Source organism: Erithacus rubecula, assembly GCF_903797595.1.
Source record: "Erithacus rubecula genome assembly, chromosome: 6".
Lineage (NCBI taxonomy): Eukaryota > Metazoa > Chordata > Aves > Passeriformes > Muscicapidae > Erithacus > Erithacus rubecula.
The window spans coordinates 43,403,491-43,421,828 of record NC_136688.1 but is presented as its reverse complement, the minus strand read 5'-3'; the positions used below and the strand labels follow the sequence as shown (position 1 = coordinate 43,421,828).

General features: G+C 39.3%; 1 protein-coding gene across 2 annotated transcripts in view; it reads left to right on the top strand.

Annotated features, from left to right (window-relative positions):
- Window positions 1–3,507: 3,507 nt before the first annotated feature.
- The window catches only part of GALC (galactosylceramidase), a 30,988-nt gene continuing 16,157 nt past the window's right edge, over window positions 3,508–18,338 (top strand). Inside the window, exons 1-7 of one of the 2 annotated variants that reach the window (XM_079308338.1) lie at window positions 3,508–3,774; window positions 4,626–4,694; window positions 6,373–6,436; window positions 8,293–8,406; window positions 9,760–9,899; window positions 12,016–12,054; window positions 17,255–17,385. In XM_079308338.1, coding sequence (XP_079164464.1) covers window positions 3,607–3,774; window positions 4,626–4,694; window positions 6,373–6,436; window positions 8,293–8,406; window positions 9,760–9,899; window positions 12,016–12,054; window positions 17,255–17,385 — 725 coding nt within the window. In that variant the 5' untranslated portion in view covers window positions 3,508–3,606. Of the gene's footprint in view, window positions 3,775–4,625; window positions 4,695–6,372; window positions 6,437–8,292; window positions 8,407–9,759; window positions 9,900–12,015; window positions 12,055–15,176; window positions 15,305–17,254; window positions 17,386–18,338 lie in introns of both variants that reach the window. The other variant, XM_079308339.1, reaches the window with a different exon arrangement.

The window sequence follows — 18,338 nt, the reverse complement described above, 5'->3', positions numbered from 1 at the left end:
CACTTTTCCCTACAAATTGATCACAGAATCAAATAAGAATCCACCTGAGAAGAGCTCAAAAATGCTTTACAATGACTTTAAATGTCTGTGGAAAAATAATTAAGTATTTTCAGAATTTATGAGAAGTTAATGAATAGTTCTAGTTAACAAAGGATAACACCATTTTATGCACTGTGACAGGTTACATATTTATATATTTTTACATAAAATAAATCAGAGGTTGGATGCAGTTTTCAGAGGAGTGATTCTTCTAACAGATAATTCTATTCAATTAGACTGGTGGAAAATTGTTACATGAGCATAGTTCTCTTCCCTCTCTGTGATCAGGGTAATTTATTGCATGTATTTTTCCTTAAATTCTGTTTGGAACAATTCTGCTTTAAGAAGAGTGGGTACAATATAACTTGAAATACCCATCTCTTGGGTAATACCAAAACTGTCCAGTTTGATGATTCAGATGCTAAGAAGAAATGAAAGAGAACAAATTGAAAAGTTCTAAAATAGGGGCATACTAACTTCCTTGAGAATACCAGGCAGCTCTACAATATTTATCCACGGTATGCAGAGATTTGGTTCCTTTTTTTTTTCCAGTCAGTGTGACTTTTTCATCCAGAGTTTTTTACTGATCTGATTGTTACATGAAGCCTGAGCTATCAAATACTTGGAGCCATTTTCAAGCTGTGCCCCTTCCTGCTTGGTGGATGGAAGACCACTCGCTTAGATAAATTTCTAAAATAAATTTCAGTCACACATTCATTTTCACTGAGAGAAAAGTCATTAGACAAAGACCTGTTTCATCACTTTCCATGTGCCTTTTCCTAACATGGTACCTACTGGGTGTCCAGTATGTTGGTTTTGGAGTTTTGCTGAGCATTCCTATACTTTGCTGAAGAAAAGCAAGTTTGTATCATTATTAGAAACAGAGAAACATAGTTGAAACATTTCTACAGCTCTTTGCGGTGGTGACAGAGAATTGAAAGATCAATGGAAGCAAGAGAGGAGATGATGCCTTTTATGCATTCTGGAAGTAAAGCTGTATGTTAAAACAAATTCTTAATTGTAACCATATGCAAAAATTTAATTTCTGATGTAAGCAGCACAATTTTCCAGGATTTTTGTGAGATCTGGACATACAATATCTCAGATCAGACATCCAAGAACAATAGGTGTTACTATTAGTGTTTCCTAAGAGAAAAAACCCCAAGCCTGGAACAGAAAAGCATTAGCAGTGGAAAATTATCTTATCTAGAAAAGAAGCAATGAGTAAATCCTCAATAAATTTATTGGTTAAATTTGGGTTTACAAAGGATCCATGAACAAAGGTGTTGTCAGAGAAATTAATGCACAAACACCAGAGGTTTATGCCCAAAAAGGAGACAGACGAGTTCTGTAACATTACTCGAATGAAGGGAGAGGTCATGGGGCATTCTCCGTGGGGTCTCTCAAAATTTTTAGGACACACATTCTCCTTTTCATCCAAATTTCCTGGCCACGTTTCCCTCTCTCTTTCCCCATTGGCTGAGGTACTTGAGAGGTACAGAGTTCCTGAAATGCCCAACACCCCCTTCTAATGCACACAGCAGCACTCCCCGCCCAGTTTTTCTTTTTCCTTGTTCCTTGTGTCTCTTTTTCTCTAAATCCAGACAGGTAGTACAGTCCTGAGTGAGTAACAGTCTATGTCAATTAGTGGAATTCCTCTGGAAGTTTTGGTTTCCCTTTCACTGCTTCTTTCACCTCTCCATATTGGGCCTTATCTACCATCAGACCCACAGTTTGTTTGCAAAAACACCTCCTCCTACTCATTCCTTTTAGTGTAAAGAAAAAAATGGTTCAACACAAGGTCAGGATGCAGAACGAAAGTTGACAGTCACACCAAAATACCCTTTTCCTTCCACCAAAACAGATTTTGAGAATGTTTTTCTTTACCAACTGAAAAGGGCAGGCACTCAGCACATCACAGGATTAAAAATAAAAATTTTGACAATTTTAGGATCTCATGAGTGAATAAGAGACTGAATTTCACAGCTGAAGCCTTCTACAGGAAATAAATTCATGCAATAATCAATGAAATTACCAAAATGAACCAATTAATAATTCATAATGGTTTTGCAAACCTTCCAGATGTGCAAAGCTGTACAGTCTCCTGCAATTAATATGAAACAGGGGCATAAAGCTACCAGAGGGGCATGAAGCTACCTCTGGCACTGACTCACAGTAGCCCTGAGGAAGTCACTCTGACTGTCTGCATGTAATAATGGTACCATATAGCTCCTTTGGGTGTGAGCAGGTTCATTAGTTAATACTTGATATTGCTGTAAAGTGCAAAATGTTTTGTGAGTGCTTGGTATTGTTATTTAAAAAGAACTAAACAGGAAACGTCAGTCAGGTAATGTCATCACTGAGACATTACATCCCTCAATGACAGTGGTAGAGAAACAATGACAATGAGAGTGACCGAGGCTCGAATAACAGCATTCTTTATGGTTAGAAACGTGCAAAACCGGGGCTTTTCCACAGCTCTTACACAACGCAGGACTTTAACCACTGCATCTCCTCATGGCTCATTCCTCCTTTAGGCACGTGAAGCATCTCTATGAAAAACTGAGGACAACAGACAAGCCGTCTCCCTATTACGAATCTTTATAGGATAATCAAGCTGATCGCCGATCTCCGGGTTGCTTTTCCTCCGAGCCGAATGCTTGCATGAGCTGGAGTCGGAGGGAACACCCCGGCAATCCCCACGGAGATTCTTGGTGTGCGGCTCAGCACCACCTCGGCTGCTCTCATTTCGATGCGGCTGCCCTACAGCGCGCCCCTGACGGCGCAAACCGGCCTGTTCAGCCTGTCATAGTTTAAACCCCCCTTTCAGCATCCCTCTCTGAGGCAGCTGCGGATCCAGGCGGGATTCCCAGGGCAGGGCCGGGGCTGCCAGCGGGCTCTGCGGGCCGGGGCCGCTCCCTGCACCTGCCCCTGCGGCCCCCCAGGATCCTCCTCAAGGCGCTGGAATGCGCTCCTTCAAAGCGCCGCTTCGTGCCGACCCTTCGGGGATTGGGCGGCACCCTGAGAGCGGCGCACAGCCAGGAAACTGGCTGCGAGGGCCTGGAAATGAAGGACGCACTAGCAAACGCCGCTCTTCGCCCGGGACAAGTATCGTGCCTTGGCAGAGGCCCCAAAAAAGAGAGTCAGAGACCCCGAAACAGACGGTCAGCTTGACTCGACCCCTACGGGCGGCTGCTCACACTGCACTGAACGCCCCTCCCGCCGCGCTTCCACACAAACCCCGCCTCGCCTCACGGCCAGGCGGCTTTCCCACACTCAGCATGGCCCCGCACTAGCTTCACCCGCCGCTCAGTGCCCATCTCCAGCATGGCGGCACGGGCTCGCAGCCGGCCCTGCCCTTTCTCAAAATGGCAGCCGTGCCTTCAGCCGGGCGGGGCTGGCCCTGAAGGCTGGGCCGCCTGGCCGCGCTCCTCTCCCGGAGCGGGATGGCGGCACCGGGCGGGGCTGGCGCGGTCACGTGCGGCGCGTTGCCGGGCGCTGCCGAGGCGCTGCGGGGCTCGGCGGGAGCGGCGCTGGACGGGGACCGGGAGCGGGACGAGGATCGGGATGGGCTGCGCGGCTCTGCTCTGGGGCACGATCCTGCTTGCCTGCAGCTGCGGCCCGGGGCCCCCCAGGGTCGGCGCCGCTCCGCTCTCGGCGGCCACCTACGTGCTGGACGATTCCAACGGGCTGGGCAGGGAGTTCGACGGGATCGGGGCTGTCAGCGGCGGCGGGGTGAGCATCTCATCCTCGGCGCGGCGAGGGACACCTGGGCTGGCATCCCGTCAGTGGGAGCACCTTCGGCGGGGCCTGGGCCGGGGGGACCCCGAGGGCTGCGGGGTGTGGGGACACCGTCCCGGCGGGAGCGGGGCTCGGGGGCGGCTGGGGGAGCGCTGCGGGGCCATGGAGCCGGGCCAGCCCTCCGGCCACCTGCGCCGCGGCGGTTCGGGGTGCCCGGGGCGAGCCGTGCCCTGGGTGCTGGCGGGGAGAGCTAAGCCTGGGTGGGCTTTTATGTAAAAGGTTTTAGTAGTCTCTACGTTTTAAAATGTTGGACAAGCCGCAGCCGCTCCTCGTCTTTCGTGTGGTCCAGGCAGCAGAGCCGTGAGATTCCTGGAGCTTTTCCCCCTCTTCCACCTGCGGAGACTCTTTGTTTGGGCTCCTGCCTGTGTGCCCTGCGAGCTCCCCTTGCTTTGGCCTTTGGTGAGCCAAAGCGGGGAGAGTTGAGTAGAGTGGGAAATGCTGCTGGGAGGGAGCTGCCTTTGCTGGTCATAAAGCCGTGTGATCTCTTTGTTTCTCTGTTCTCTGGACTCTGTTTGCAGTAAATTCCAGGTAACTGGAGTACAAGGCAGTCTGTTTGCAGTAAATTCCAGGTAACTGGAGTACAAGGCAGTTTTGCAACCTGTGAAACTAGAAAAGCGCAGCTGAAGGTTTAGAAACAAGTTATGTGGGGACTTCGCTAAGTTCTGGGTTCTATAATTATTTTTGTAGGTTTATTAGCTCTGTGAAAGGCATAGACTGAAAAGCTGGGATGTAGTTAAATGTTTGAAAGTGTGTTTTGACATTTTCACATTTTCTTTCCATTTTAGGCCACATCTAGACTCCTGGTGAACTACCCAGAACCTTATAGGTCCCAGATTTTAGATTACCTGTTCAAGGTAAAGTTGGTTTCACTGCTACAATAACGTTTAATTTCATGCAGAATTTCCTATTGTGTAATATTGGAACTCCTATAGTATATTCATGCTGCTTGAAGTTAGACAAAATCCCATCTTGTAAAGTTGTTTCTGTAGCTAAAATGGGAGGTTTAGGTATTCATAGTGATTGAAGCAAGGGGGTCTTAAAGTTTGGATTTTTTTTGAGTACAGACAGATTAATGTAGCATGAAAATGACTGTGCATACTGCAGGTTTGTAACAGCATATCTATTCCAAACAACTCTAAAGCACAACTGCAGTGGCTCTAGAAGGTGTAGGAAGTTCATTGGTTTGTAAGATTTGTTAGTGAGCAAGTGTAACCCGTGGAGTTACCCAACTTGATGTATGGCAAGATTATTGCACTGGACATTAATAGCTTGTTTTGCTTTTGGCACTGTAAATTACTCTGCTGGAAGAGGATGTCATGTCGCTTTCAAGTAATGCAATCCAGATGGCTGGAGGGGAATAATTTACCATGCAGTTTAAGAATTAATTTTCAAGAGTAGATTAAGGCGTAATATGTGCCTGGGGAGTCAAAACTGATGGGTTTTTTGAGACTAAAGCTGTGTGTTACTAGTGTGAATTTTCTGATTAGACATGTGGTAAAAGAAAATCTAGAGAGATCATGATTTTCAAAGAATTTTTGGTATACTCTTACCAAAACCTTTTCAACTGTCATGTCTGGGGTGCACCTTGCCTCATTCTCCTTGTCGTTTAGTGTCACTTAACTTGCATGATGGGAATGGGAGAACAAATGTATAACAAGTTTAAAACAAAAAACATCAAAAAGAGAAATGGTAAAAATTGGAAATACTTTCTTTGCTGCTAGAAGCAAACAAAAATCCCAAACCTGTAAGCCAAAAGAGATGCCATCTATGCAGCATTTTTAAAAAATCAAATTGTGTTCTTATGTCTTAAAACATTTTTCAAGACACCAAAATTATACTTCATGGAGGAGGCCAGCTTATTAGTGGTTATTAAAATAATCATCAGTTATAACTTCTGTCTCGAGCAATTTTTAAGTCACTAATGGCTGGAACAATATATTGGCAGTAGAATTACCTGTATGAGCTTGAATTTTATATTTGGCTCCACCAGTCAGATGCCAGGGAAGGGGGATAGTGGGCTAGTCAATTGTTTTCCAGTGTGGTGAGTTTTTTCCTCTCTTGCCAATATTCTGTAGTTTCTGTAGTTTCCAGGTTATTCCTGGCCTGCATGTGTGCTTTTTCACATAAACAGTGTAACAGTTTGCAGAAAAGAATATTAAATACTGACTTCAATATTTTGATTTTAAAAGAAAACAAGTTTGACTTCTTCTTTCTGTGTTCCTCATATATTGTGTGTTGTGCTTTAATAGTGTTTTAGTATTTTCTTGAGCATAGCCTATTTAAAATCTGCTCAGCTGTGGAGAAGTGTTGTTGATAGTGCCAGTCACTGAAACTGTTCAAAAATCAGTGTACTATTTATTCTGGTGGATTTTCTTTTGAAAAGCAGAAATTTATATAATCTCTCATTATATTTATAATGGGTGTTTAAAAAAGTAAAAAAAATTGCATTTTCAGCGTGCTCAAAATTGCACACATTTATCTCATTCTTCTTGTTAACAGCAGGATTCTGTTTTTCTGTCTCTTTTTCCACAGCCAAATTTTGGTGCTTCTTTACATATTCTCAAGGTAGAGATTGGAGGTGATGCACAGTCAACAGGTATGGATTTTGCCTGGGCAGCATTTACCTTCTTGTTTCAGTGGTGCTGTAAGTAACATGTGCTGCACATGGAACTGAGGCATGGAGGTAGCTGAACTGAGTTGCAATAAACCATAATGACTTGTACAACAGAGATTTACACCAATATTCTGGAAGCAGTTCTCACTATCATATGGTTAATAGGTTGCTTTCTAGAGCAAATGAGTTTTTCCACCATCACAGGTTTCTGAGTTGCAGAGCATTTCTCACACATGAGTTTTGCAATACCAGCTAGTTTATCTCTTAAAAGCATGAAATGCAAAGACATCTGATCAGAAGCAGTTATATTTCTTTGGTTTAATTAGCTGCAACGTTTCACTGGAGTGGCATTGGCTGGCAGTAGGCAGTATTTTTTTTTCTTCCTGAAAGAGTTGCAAATGAAAACGTCTTGATGTAATTTGCTTAGCCTACCTGCTACATTTTTCTCAAAGTAAATCTGACCACATCAGAAATAGTCTTAAAACCAGGCACAGTTAATAAATAGAATGCATAGAATCTGGTTTTATATATGTATATAAATCTGGTGTTATATATGTATATAAATTAGTATATATACGTTTGTGTATATATACTTGTATATATTTTTCCCATAATGTCTGTGTTTTGTATAATTAGATACCGTTTCTCATTCTTGTGTTTACTTCACCAAAATTAACATGCTGAAATGTGCTATGCTTGGTTTAAGAGCTTGGTAATGAATTGCTAGGTGGGGGGAATGGAATTGTCTCCAGGCATGCAGAGACTTTCTCTTCAAACACTCTTACTGCTGGCTAAGGAGAATGTCACTTACTTGTGTGATGGTTTCCAATTTTGGAAAGGAGAACAATAAGATGCATATATCTCAATGCACTAGATTGCAGCTCTTCCTCTGACTTCAGAGGTGTGATCAGAAGTTCACTGGAAATGTGATATGAGGCCTAAATTTGGAATGTAATTGTTCTATGTCCCTGACAAACTTACATATAACCAAGTATTAGTAAGATAAAAAAACCAATCCTATTTTCTGTGATGAAATGTGCTGTTTCAGCAGGCTTCATTTAAAACAAAGTCTCATTATAAGAAGTCTCTGCATACAATTTAACATTAGTTGCATAATTGTTGCAGTCATGTACACAAGTTATTACTTGACTTTTACATGCAAGGACTTCCCATGGAGCACTGATTCTTTTTCACCTTTCTACTTTATTTATCTTTGCCTGAGGAAATTCAGTCCATAGCATTCATTTCCAAAAACTTTTGCAGCAGTCACAGAACACTGTAAAAGTTATAAACTAGATATTTTACTGTAAAAGTAAAAAAACCCCGCAGCATCTTTGCTGTAATTGTAAAAATTTATGGTAGTTCCTTTCTTTCCTCTCCCTGGACTTGCTTTGTGCAGAAAGAACAAACTATAACCTTTTGTTTGTTTTTTGGTTTAGAGATAATTTGCTTGTGTAATGATTTTTTTTCCTCTTAATCTTAATGCTGTAACATTCCTAGATATGAGACAATAGCAAATATAGATTTAGTGTTATCATAGCTAGGGATAGAAAGTGCCTAATAATTAACCACAGCTGATATTAAAAATAGGCAAAACCCCTTCAATATAAAAATATTAAAATTATGCTAAGTTAATGCACTAAGAATGAAGGGTAGCAAATCATGCATTTACCTTCCACTGTTCCTTTAGCTTTGAAATAAATACCAAGGAACTTGTGAACCATTTTGGAGATATGTGCTTGCATACTATGTTAATGAGCAATGCAGCAAACTTTATGATGTGTAACAGCTTATGACACAGAAGATAATTGTGAGCTACCTGTTTCTTTCCTTCCTAGATGGTACTGAACCCTCCCATATGCACTATGAAAATGATGAGAACTACTTCCGGGGCTATGAATGGTGGCTGATGAAAGAAGCTAAAAAGAGGAACCCCAAAATTAAACTGATTGGTAAATTGCTTTGAGCTTTTAGGTTTAAATGTCTTTTTATTCCCCTGACCAAATTACCTATCTGGCCCTTAATTAACATTTTGATGGGGACATATTTTGATGTTGCAGTAGACAAAGTAGAATCTCTAATATTTGTTAAGCTTGTCTTGATGCTTGCTTTATTTTACCTTGTTGCAGTAACACAACATACTGACAGGAAGCATAAAATAACAAATCTCTAATAATTTGCTTGTATTGAGTAACTGATGGTTTTAGTGTATTACAGCAATGAACATGGTTGATTTATCACAAGAGATGAATTTTGGAATAATTGTATAAAAAAAGTTGAGAGGGATAAAGTAAAGTTGCAGCAAGTATAAATACATAAATCTTATACACACAGTGTATTTGATTAAATGTTCTTGTTACAAACCAATCACACACCCTTTCTCCACTATAGTGATTCTGCTCTTCTGATTTGTCCTACATGTGTAGTTGTTTCTTCCTGTTTTGATTGTGAGTTGTGTGTATGCTGTGACAATATAAATGTGGAATCCTAGGTTATGTTTTTGTATTTTGAAAATGCAAAATGTATTTTACTCAAAACAAGGTAAGAAATCTGTCAGTTAAAAGCTTTCTAATTCCCCCACTTCCAGGGGGCTTTACCATATCCAGCCATGAAGCAAGGCTTGGTACAGGATTTGCCAGTCAGGTTCTGTTAAGCCTACTATTTATGACTAATTGTAATTGTTAATAATATCCCTCTTCCCTCACAACAAGCTCTCCAGAAAGGAAGGAGGGTTTACCTCTAAATTAGCCTATGGTATGGTATACAAGTTGGCTGGACACTTAGTAGCATCTGGTCAGATTAATTTGTTTTTCTTACTTACTACAAGATCCAGTGAGCAACTGAGACTTGGAAATGCTTTTTCATTATCCTAATATTCCTTCCTCTGTTATGATCAGATCATCATGTCTTCTGAAATTCATATTCAGGAGTTAAACAGCTTTTCATGTTCTGTATTGACCCTTCAGCTTTGTAAATTTTTATCCTAAAGTCTTTGCATTTTCAAACCTGTTAGAGCTAGTACCATAAAACATATTGTATGTAGTCAGTTGCTCTTTAGTAATGAATGCTTCCTAGCTCATTAAAAAAAAGCCCAGCTATTAGTAGCTGGATCATAATTTGTGTTGGACCATACTCTGCAGTTTGATACATTGTGTTTCATTGTCTTCACTGGAATCGAGCAGATTTCAAGTGCATATCTGTTCCTTCATTGTAGGTAGAGCAAATTACATCTTACTCTAGGAGCTTATTGAGTAATGTAGACCAACCATTTACCTTATTCATTTGTTTTTCTTATCTCTTTCCAGGATTACCTTGGGCATTTCCAGGATGGATAGGGAATGGTGAAAATTGGCCCTATGACTACCCAGATATCACTGCTTACTATATTGTTTCTTGGATATTAGGAGCAAAACAGTATCATGATTTGGACATTGATTATATTGGGGTCAGTAAAGCAAAATCTCCTGCTCATTTTATGTATATTTTATCTGTCTTCATTCCTAAAATCTTGTTCTTGCCTCTCTTTGTTGACAACTAGAGGAGGATGGCAAGACAATTTTTTTTTTTTTGTAATTGCAGTATTGGCTTGTACTGTTGCAGGGGAGAGGCAGTAGTTGTGTTAGTTTACAGTCTTCCTGAAATGATGTCTGTTAAAGCAGAACAAGTGTCAAATGGTTCCTACCTTCCCAGTTCTAAAACAAAGTTACCAAAGAATTTGAGAGGTCTTTTTCCTTTTCTGCTTTGTTTGTTCTGCTTGCATTTCAGCAGTTACCAGATAATAACAAGCATCAGTTAACACAGTTTGAAGGTCAGCTAACATGACTTAGCATAAAATATGGTTGTTGTTTTGCAGAGGAGCAATCCTTTACAACTTTTTCCATTTTTACTGCATTATTTATAGTAGTTAAAAGTTTCACTGTACAACTACTATGTTGTCCAATAGAGCAATATATGGAAGTAGTGACTGAATGTCTGAGAAAAAATGTCAAATTGGAGATGAGAGAGAGAGAAGCAATGAATCTTAAAAGACCTTCAAGTTCACTATTTGGGCAAGAAAGTGTGTCTCGGATTCCTCTAAAATTAATCCTATACTAACTGGACACTTACTTTGGACTCTTAAATGTTTTAATATGAGAAGTTTAACTGCGGAAAAGCTAAAAATCACTTCAGCAGTCCAGAACAAAGCTTCTAAAACTGTGGTTCCCATCCCTCAGAAGTTTGGCCTTTTTACTGCAATGTGGGGAGGTGTATCTCACATATATCTCCTCGGGAATGCATCCCCTTTGATGTTGCTGGCTTGTTTCAGTTGGGTCTATTTTGCACTGTGGGTAACATAGTGATACTTCAGCAATTCAGTTGTGGGGACAGGGAGTACTGTTTTTCTCTGCCGTGTTTTCTTGGAGTAGAAAGTAAGTTCTGCACTTCATGTATTCAAGTAGTGTTGACTTCAGTGTTGTTGCTTCATATTGGTTAGCTTTCTAAATTCTCTGCTTCTAAGAAAAGCAAATTTCTGCTTATCCAGGCTATATGGTGATATTGCATATTGTCTCATTTCTTTGTGGGTATAATCTGAAATACAGGGAATCAGTGAGAGGTCTGTGAAGGCTCAGAACGTGTCAAAACAATTTCAATGCTATTATGGTTGCACATGGTTAGCCTTTACCACACTTTTTGCTGCAAGTACATGTTCTGTATATCACTATTTGCATTATGATGAGATGAGCCTTTCTGTAAGTAATGTTTTGATTGGCTCATTTCTGAAGTTTCATGTTAGCATTTATAGAAAGATGTAGAAATCTCAAAATCAATTGTACTTACCCTATCTGCAGGAAACGTCTTGTACATCACTGGATAATCTAAATCTCACCTTTATTGGTGAGTCATAGTGTTCATGTTGTGATTAGAAAAGAAAAGAAAGAAACAAGTTTTATATGTGTGTTGTAGGCCAAGGGATTTGGTAGAAAGGAAGACCAGTGTTCCTGCTTTTGAATTTTGAGCTATGTTTAGCTTAAACTCTTTCCATAAAAGATGGAAAATTTAGAAATTAGCTCATTTTGTATCTGTTTACTTAAAGTATGCTGGATCTCTTTTGTGTTCGAGCTTGGATGTAGTGCTGTGTAAATTAGAAAGAGCAGTGAGCTGCATCGATTAGTTCAATATGTGAGTTATTCTTGCTCTCCTATGTCCGTGTATTGCAACAGGGGCCCATTCATTAGGCCACACCTTGAAGCCACGTGTTTCTCAATGATTCCTAGCAAACTGTAGGGCCACTGGTAAGGTAACACTGCTGCCATTGTAGAGCTCAAGCAGCTCTAGCACTCTTGTCAGCGAGAATGCAATCAGGGACCTCAGAGAAAGATAAACAAGCGGCTACTATGAACTTTCATGGAGAATTTTCCCCAGAAGAGCCGATAACAAAACCTACCAGCACTTCCATCTGGCACACGGAAACTGTGGAGTTGATTAATAGATTCTAAATCTTACATGTATATAAATGAAATCTTTAATTCTCCATTGACATATCCTGATTTTTCTAAATTGATTTTACTTTCTCTTTTTAGATATGGAATGAAAGGGCATTTAGTAGCAAATACATTAAGGTATGTGTTCTTTTCTTATTTCTGTGAAGTGTTTGTCATGCTGTTCACAATTAGCTTTTCTGAATTTGTGTAGGAATTTGTGTAGAACACTTACTGAACTCCGTTTCTTGTAGTTGCATGCATGAAAAAATAACATGTATCTAGAATATCTAAATTGTTTATTTTGTGTGTCTGAAACTATTATTTTGAACTTTGGGCATTTCAGTGTATGCCAAATGTTAGGACTTCTAAATTTTAATGGAAGCTTCAGTTGATGCTGTTATCATACAAACTTAAATCATCTTTGTATTAACTTGGATATAGCTGGAAATCCAAGATCCAGAGTTGCTTAAAATTCTGTAGCTACATTCTGTGATTACACTACGCTTAAATATTGCTATTAAACCACAGTAAAGGCTCTGTGTTTTTAACTTTGCAAAATTCAGTAGCTTTTGTTCTGAAAAGCTGGAGGAACACAGCATTTCACATAACCAACCTTGAGATAGCTCTAATACTTCTCACTACTGAATGTTTCTGCAGCCTTCGCTGCCCTGCTTTGAAAACTCACTTCTGTTTTTTATATTGTCTTGCAGTGAAATCTTAAGCACAAGCTCCTGCTTTTTTCCTTTCCTTGTTGTTGCTTTGAGGCTGAGACACAATGGCATTACCTCTTCTTAAAAGCTAACAACTCAGAGAATCAAAGAAGGCTTGGGTTGGAAGGGTCTTAAAGATCATCAAATTCCAATTTTTCTGCAATGTCAGAGACACCTTCTGTTAGACTATGCTGCTTAAAATCTCATCCAGCCTAGCCTTGAACACTTCCAGGGACAGGGCATTCCTGTCCATTCCCCCTTGTTCTATCACTGCACACTTTTGTAAAAAGTCCCTCTCCATCTTTTCTTGTAGGGTCCCTTCAGGTACTGGGAGGCAGCAGTTAGGTAACTCCAAAACCTTCTCTTCAGGCTGAACAATCCCAAATCTGTGCTCAAGTTACCTTGAGGCTTTTTTGTCTGCTTGTCTTGGCTTCCTCATGTGGAGAGAAAGAATATGGAGAGCAAACTGTTGAGTCTAGGGGCAACATTTCACTTGATAGCTTTTTGAATACTGTTGAATTAGGACTGAGCATTTGGCTTTTAGAGCTGAATATTTAGTTTAAAATTTGATCCTAAAATCACCCAAATATTTACTGAGAAGTTTTGGCCTTCCTTCTACTGTATTTTAACTGATAAGAGGATTTAATTAAGCACATATTTTACCATTCTTTCTCTTACAGTGTCAGTTGGCACCACTTCTCTCATCAGCATGATAATTGTATTTGCAGTCTGCCATTTCACAAGAAGTCAATGTACTGAAATGTACCTCTGCACACCAAACATTTTCTGTAATTCCTGTTAAATACATCACAGATAAGCTCTTAGTTATCTGGCTAAATTTTTACTTGTAAGATGTTATTCTAGATACTTCATCCACTAAGGCACTAGTTATTTTTCTTAAGCAGAAAAAAGAAAGAAGAAAAAGTTGAGATCTTCTAAATTCTTGTTCTTTCAAAGAACCTGTTCTTTCAGTTATATAAATGCTGAATGTGAGGGAGCTGTTCAGCATATGTTATTGTGGAGTGCATTTTGGGTGCATACAGTTCTATGCCCTTGATACTTCTCTTTCAGCATGGAAATTCTGCAACTATTCATTTTGTTCTTCTGAGCTCTGTGGTTAGGCAATTTTTCTGAGTATCTAGGTAGCTAGAATGCTTTAAATTGCAAGGACCTTCTAGTATTATGAATTTTTCTTTTGGTAGACTTTGTGTTTCAAAGGTGAACAGAACTTCATTGCTATTTTTCTTCTTCATACGTTTTATGTCTTAATTAGTTTTAGATCTAGGCTTTGATTGTCATAAACACTTAGACTTTGATTTCTGTCCTTATTTGACTACATGAAAAGTAGAGATGCTCCCTGTTCTTCTTCACATTGCCAGAGGGCTATTAGAAGAAATTATTTAAGGGTTCATGCCTACTGATCTTTGAATCAAGTTGCAAAATCTTTTTTATGCATGCACGCAGTGCATCATTCTTTTGTATCAAAAATTGAACAAAGCATTTTAGACTCTGGACTATTGACTTTACCAGATTCAGATGTATGTGCAAGCTGCTGAAAATGTATTTTAAAATTTTTTCCTTTTTTTTTTTAATTTCTAATTTGAGTTTTCAGGTAGTACCAGCCCTCTCTAAGTGTGGTTCATTCTTAATTATTAAGGCTGAGTATATTTTGCGTGGATAGATTTTACCTAAGGAGTTCCACAGACAAACATGAGCTGTTTATCATCTTTAACAGTGCAATAGCAAAGAGAAGATGGAAAGACAGAATAGGAACTCTGTCTTTTCTGCTGGTATGTTTGAATTCAAAACTGGTTGCCCTCAGTTTTATTGTAAATATGCAATTCTAGGTTTATTCATTGCTTTCCGTGAAAGTGAAACATGAGAACCAAGTAGTGGATAAATTTAAATATCAAACACTTAAAACATCAAGGATTTTTTTTCAGTGAAGTCGACAGTGGAAAAAATGTTTGTCTTCACTTGAACAGAACAGGTGTTTGGCAGAGATTTCTATTCTTGCAGGGAGCTGCATGGATAGGTCTTTTCTGTTTTAATACTTCAATGCCTGTTTTTTCAGTGTACTTTTTTGGAGGATCAGGTAAACTTTTGCATCTGGTCACTTGAGGAGCTATATCCACTTCCACATTTCAGCCAGCTGTTGTTTTTAGATTAGCTTAACATGACTGACTTTGTGATAAATCCATTACTTTTGTGTAATGAATTACATACATGCCAGGAGTCAGTGTGTTGAAAGTGTCCAGTGGAGTATATGTATGCACATGTGGTGTCAAAAGTTATCCAAGTGATAAGCCCATTTTTTGTGTAATGCCTACAATGTCAATGATAACCCTTCAATTTTAAAAATACTTACTATTAACTTTGTCTTAGTTGCCACCATATCTCTTGTTTGAGAAGTGAGAACTTTTCTTATTCATTCTTGTCTGTAAATAGAGGCTTCCATTGACTCCTTCCAAAGTTCTTGTTTTCAGTCTTAAATTTCATGTTGCCTTATTGATGAAGGCTGTACTTTAAGTGGTGTTATCTGTTACTAAGGTACTTCGACATTTTTTGGATAGACTGGGTCTGTGGAACGTTGGCATCATCGCTGCGGATGGAGATTGGAACATCTCCAAAGAGATGATAGTTGATCCCTATCTTAATGATGCTATTGAGGTAGTCGGGTAAGTGTGGGAGAAGGGAGGCATTTTAAACACTGCTGTTGCTTCCTATCTGTAAGTCTTCATCTCCATTTTCAAGAGTAATTTATTCTTATTTCATACTTGCTAGCTGTTTCCATTTTTTCCGTCATTGTGTACAGTGGTGGTGGATTATTCTTTCTCGTCTTTCTCTTCTTTCAGTTTAGTACATGTGTAAGCTGACCTTATCACTCTTCCATCATTTCTTTCAAGTGTCCATTTAGGAACTGTGTTTTAGGCTTCATAGCACTAGCTAAAGATAGGAAACATCTAACTAATCTGCATGTGCATGTTCCAAGTCAGAAAACCTTAGGATTGAATTCTTGGTCTGCAACTGGTTTTCATTTCGGGTGAACTTGAACTTTCAGAATGGAACTTATCACCCTGGGACTTTTTGTGGCTGCAGCTGAGATTTTTCTAGTCATATCCTAGAGCTAAAAGTTTCTGTTACTTGCTTGTATCTCATAACAGATAACACTAGAAATGCACGCACTGACAGTAACATAGAAGTAAAAACAAGCACCCAGTGTTTATGAACTAATACAGCCTATCTCAGTTTTGGCAGCTGTTGGCTGCAGCAGCTTCTGTTGGTGTCTCAGCAAATGTCAACTCAATTGTTTGCCTTCACTCTTGTTCCGTAATGCACATTTTTACTGCCTTGCTTCTGGCAACATTCTGCTCCTCTTGCTCTTTTTGTAACCTCTGGTTTCTCAAAATTATGCATAGTTTTAAAAAACCTGCATGTTTCCAGTGGAAATTGCCGTACAGATACAAATTGCTCACTTGTGTTGCATTTGTTAACTTGTTTATCTCTGTTGTTAACCTTTCCGTGATTAGAATATTCTTGTCATCAATCATATGCCATTTATCCTCTGTATGTATGGAAGTATGGTATGTTCATCATAGTTTAAATGAATGCATGGTTCAAGGGTTATAGCAAGTCAGTTAAGAAGGATTTTTATAAAGAAACTGCTTTTGTATGTGTTGAACTTGCAAACACCAGTGACCTGGAAGTGGCTACCTGAGAAATACCAATTATAATGTCAGCATTGAGTAACTCATTTGGTTTAAAACAAACTTTAAAAAGCTTTCTTAGATTAGGCAAGACTTGCAGCTTAGCAGATGCATTAGGAAATGTTTTAGTAATGATTTCCCTAACAATACAGCGTGAAGAATGAATTAACTGACTGTGTACGGATATTGTTTCTTTAAGAGCTTGACAGAATCAAGGATGGGGGTACTTGTTTTTGTTTGTGTCTTTAGAACCACAGAGATGTTTTAGTTATTCTCTAAAATGGAAGTTGTTTTCATCAGAGCTTATTCTTGAATGTCAGAGTTTTCCCCAAATCCCCCACCCCCCACTGATCATAAAAAATGAAGAGTTAGGTTTTCTTGAGTAGTGGTTTTGTTATCTATCATGAAATTACGGTTAGTACAAAATGAGAGCACCATGTTTCTCAACTGATGCTGACTTTAAGTTAGTAACTATCCCAGTGAGTTCTGCTGACCTGGTGGAAGATAATAGTATTTAGATGTCTGTCCTTCAGATGCTCAGGTTCAGAAAGTACGTACGTGTCTTGTCGTTTAACCATCTGCACTGTAACATCTAAGTGGCTAATCTGCAAATAGAGTATCTTGCATGTAATGTGATATGCTTTATCTTGTCTGTAAAAGAACAAAACATTTTAAAGTTTTCTTTTTATCATGTATTATGGAATTCAGTATGATAGAAGAAGGTGTCTTTTGAGGTCACTTTGTGCTTGACAATCTTGTACGTTTTGTTTGGTGTAACAGTTATCCAAGTTGCAAAAACATGAATTGAAGCTAGTGCTGAAGAAGATGCTGCCTTTCCCAGTATAAAGTTTTGACAATTTGAAAAACATTTTTTTTATTTGTTCCTTGTCTTTGTTCTTTGCTCTCCTTTTTTCTCCCAAGCTGTTGAGGTACACATTGGATAAGCATGGTCTGGAGCAGGTGAGGATCATAGCCAGCGATAGACTGTGGGAGCCCATTTCCTTTGTCATGATGATTGACTCTGAGCTCCATGGAGTGGTCGATGTGATTGGGTAGGGGGTTCTCTCTGTTCTTCTTTCTTGGTGGTTTGTTTATATTTTGTCTTCATCTTATTTATAACTAACACAGCCAAAGCTTTAACTCTCTGTACTCTTACCTGCAAGAAAAGGATTGATACTATAAAATTTTCTTACTAACCCACATCAAATCACAGAACTCTTGTCCCAGGAACAGCCTCAACCTTTAATTGAATCAGGATTCTTGTATCATGTCGAAGATTCTTGTTGGGTGTGGTTGCACTTTTGATGGATTGGAAGTTTTTTGGACAACACTATTGATTCTGAGGGTTTTGGTTACTCTAACTGGTGTGCAAGAAGAGCTTTAGCTTTACAACTAAGTGCACAGCCTTGTAGTTTCCACTGGTTTGTTACTGAAATGTTCGTGATCCAGAAATGAATTTGGGCTGTGATTTTTCTTTGAGTTACAATGGCTTGATTCTTAGTTCCCATTTTGTTTTGGTGACGAATTTGTGTTTGGAAAACATGCAACCAGTTGACTTGTTTTACTAGTTCTGGGTTTTCTCATAGTAATATTTTACTAGTAGACTAAATTTGAGATTGATTACTCATTCGATGGCTGAATGAAATGTGTGTATGAAATGTTCGTTAACTTTTCTTTTTACAGTAGCTCTAAATTTTACTTACTAAATACCATAAACTTGCCTGACCCAATCACATGCTTCAGTCAGTTCTTTGCTTCATTTAAATTTGAGTCTTTTCCATTCATCTTTACTTATCTGAACCATAGGAGGTGCAGAAATAAAGGATTTTTCTGTAAATACAGATAAGCAGTCAGTGGCATCTACCCTTGCAATCAATCCCACCCCCCATATTGAACATGAACAGTATCTTGGCAGTTTTTCATAGGTGGAGTCTTGGATAATGTCTGGATGAAGCTCAGCAGTTTATATGCTGTTTAAGTAAGCTGTATTTGCTTAACTTTTTGT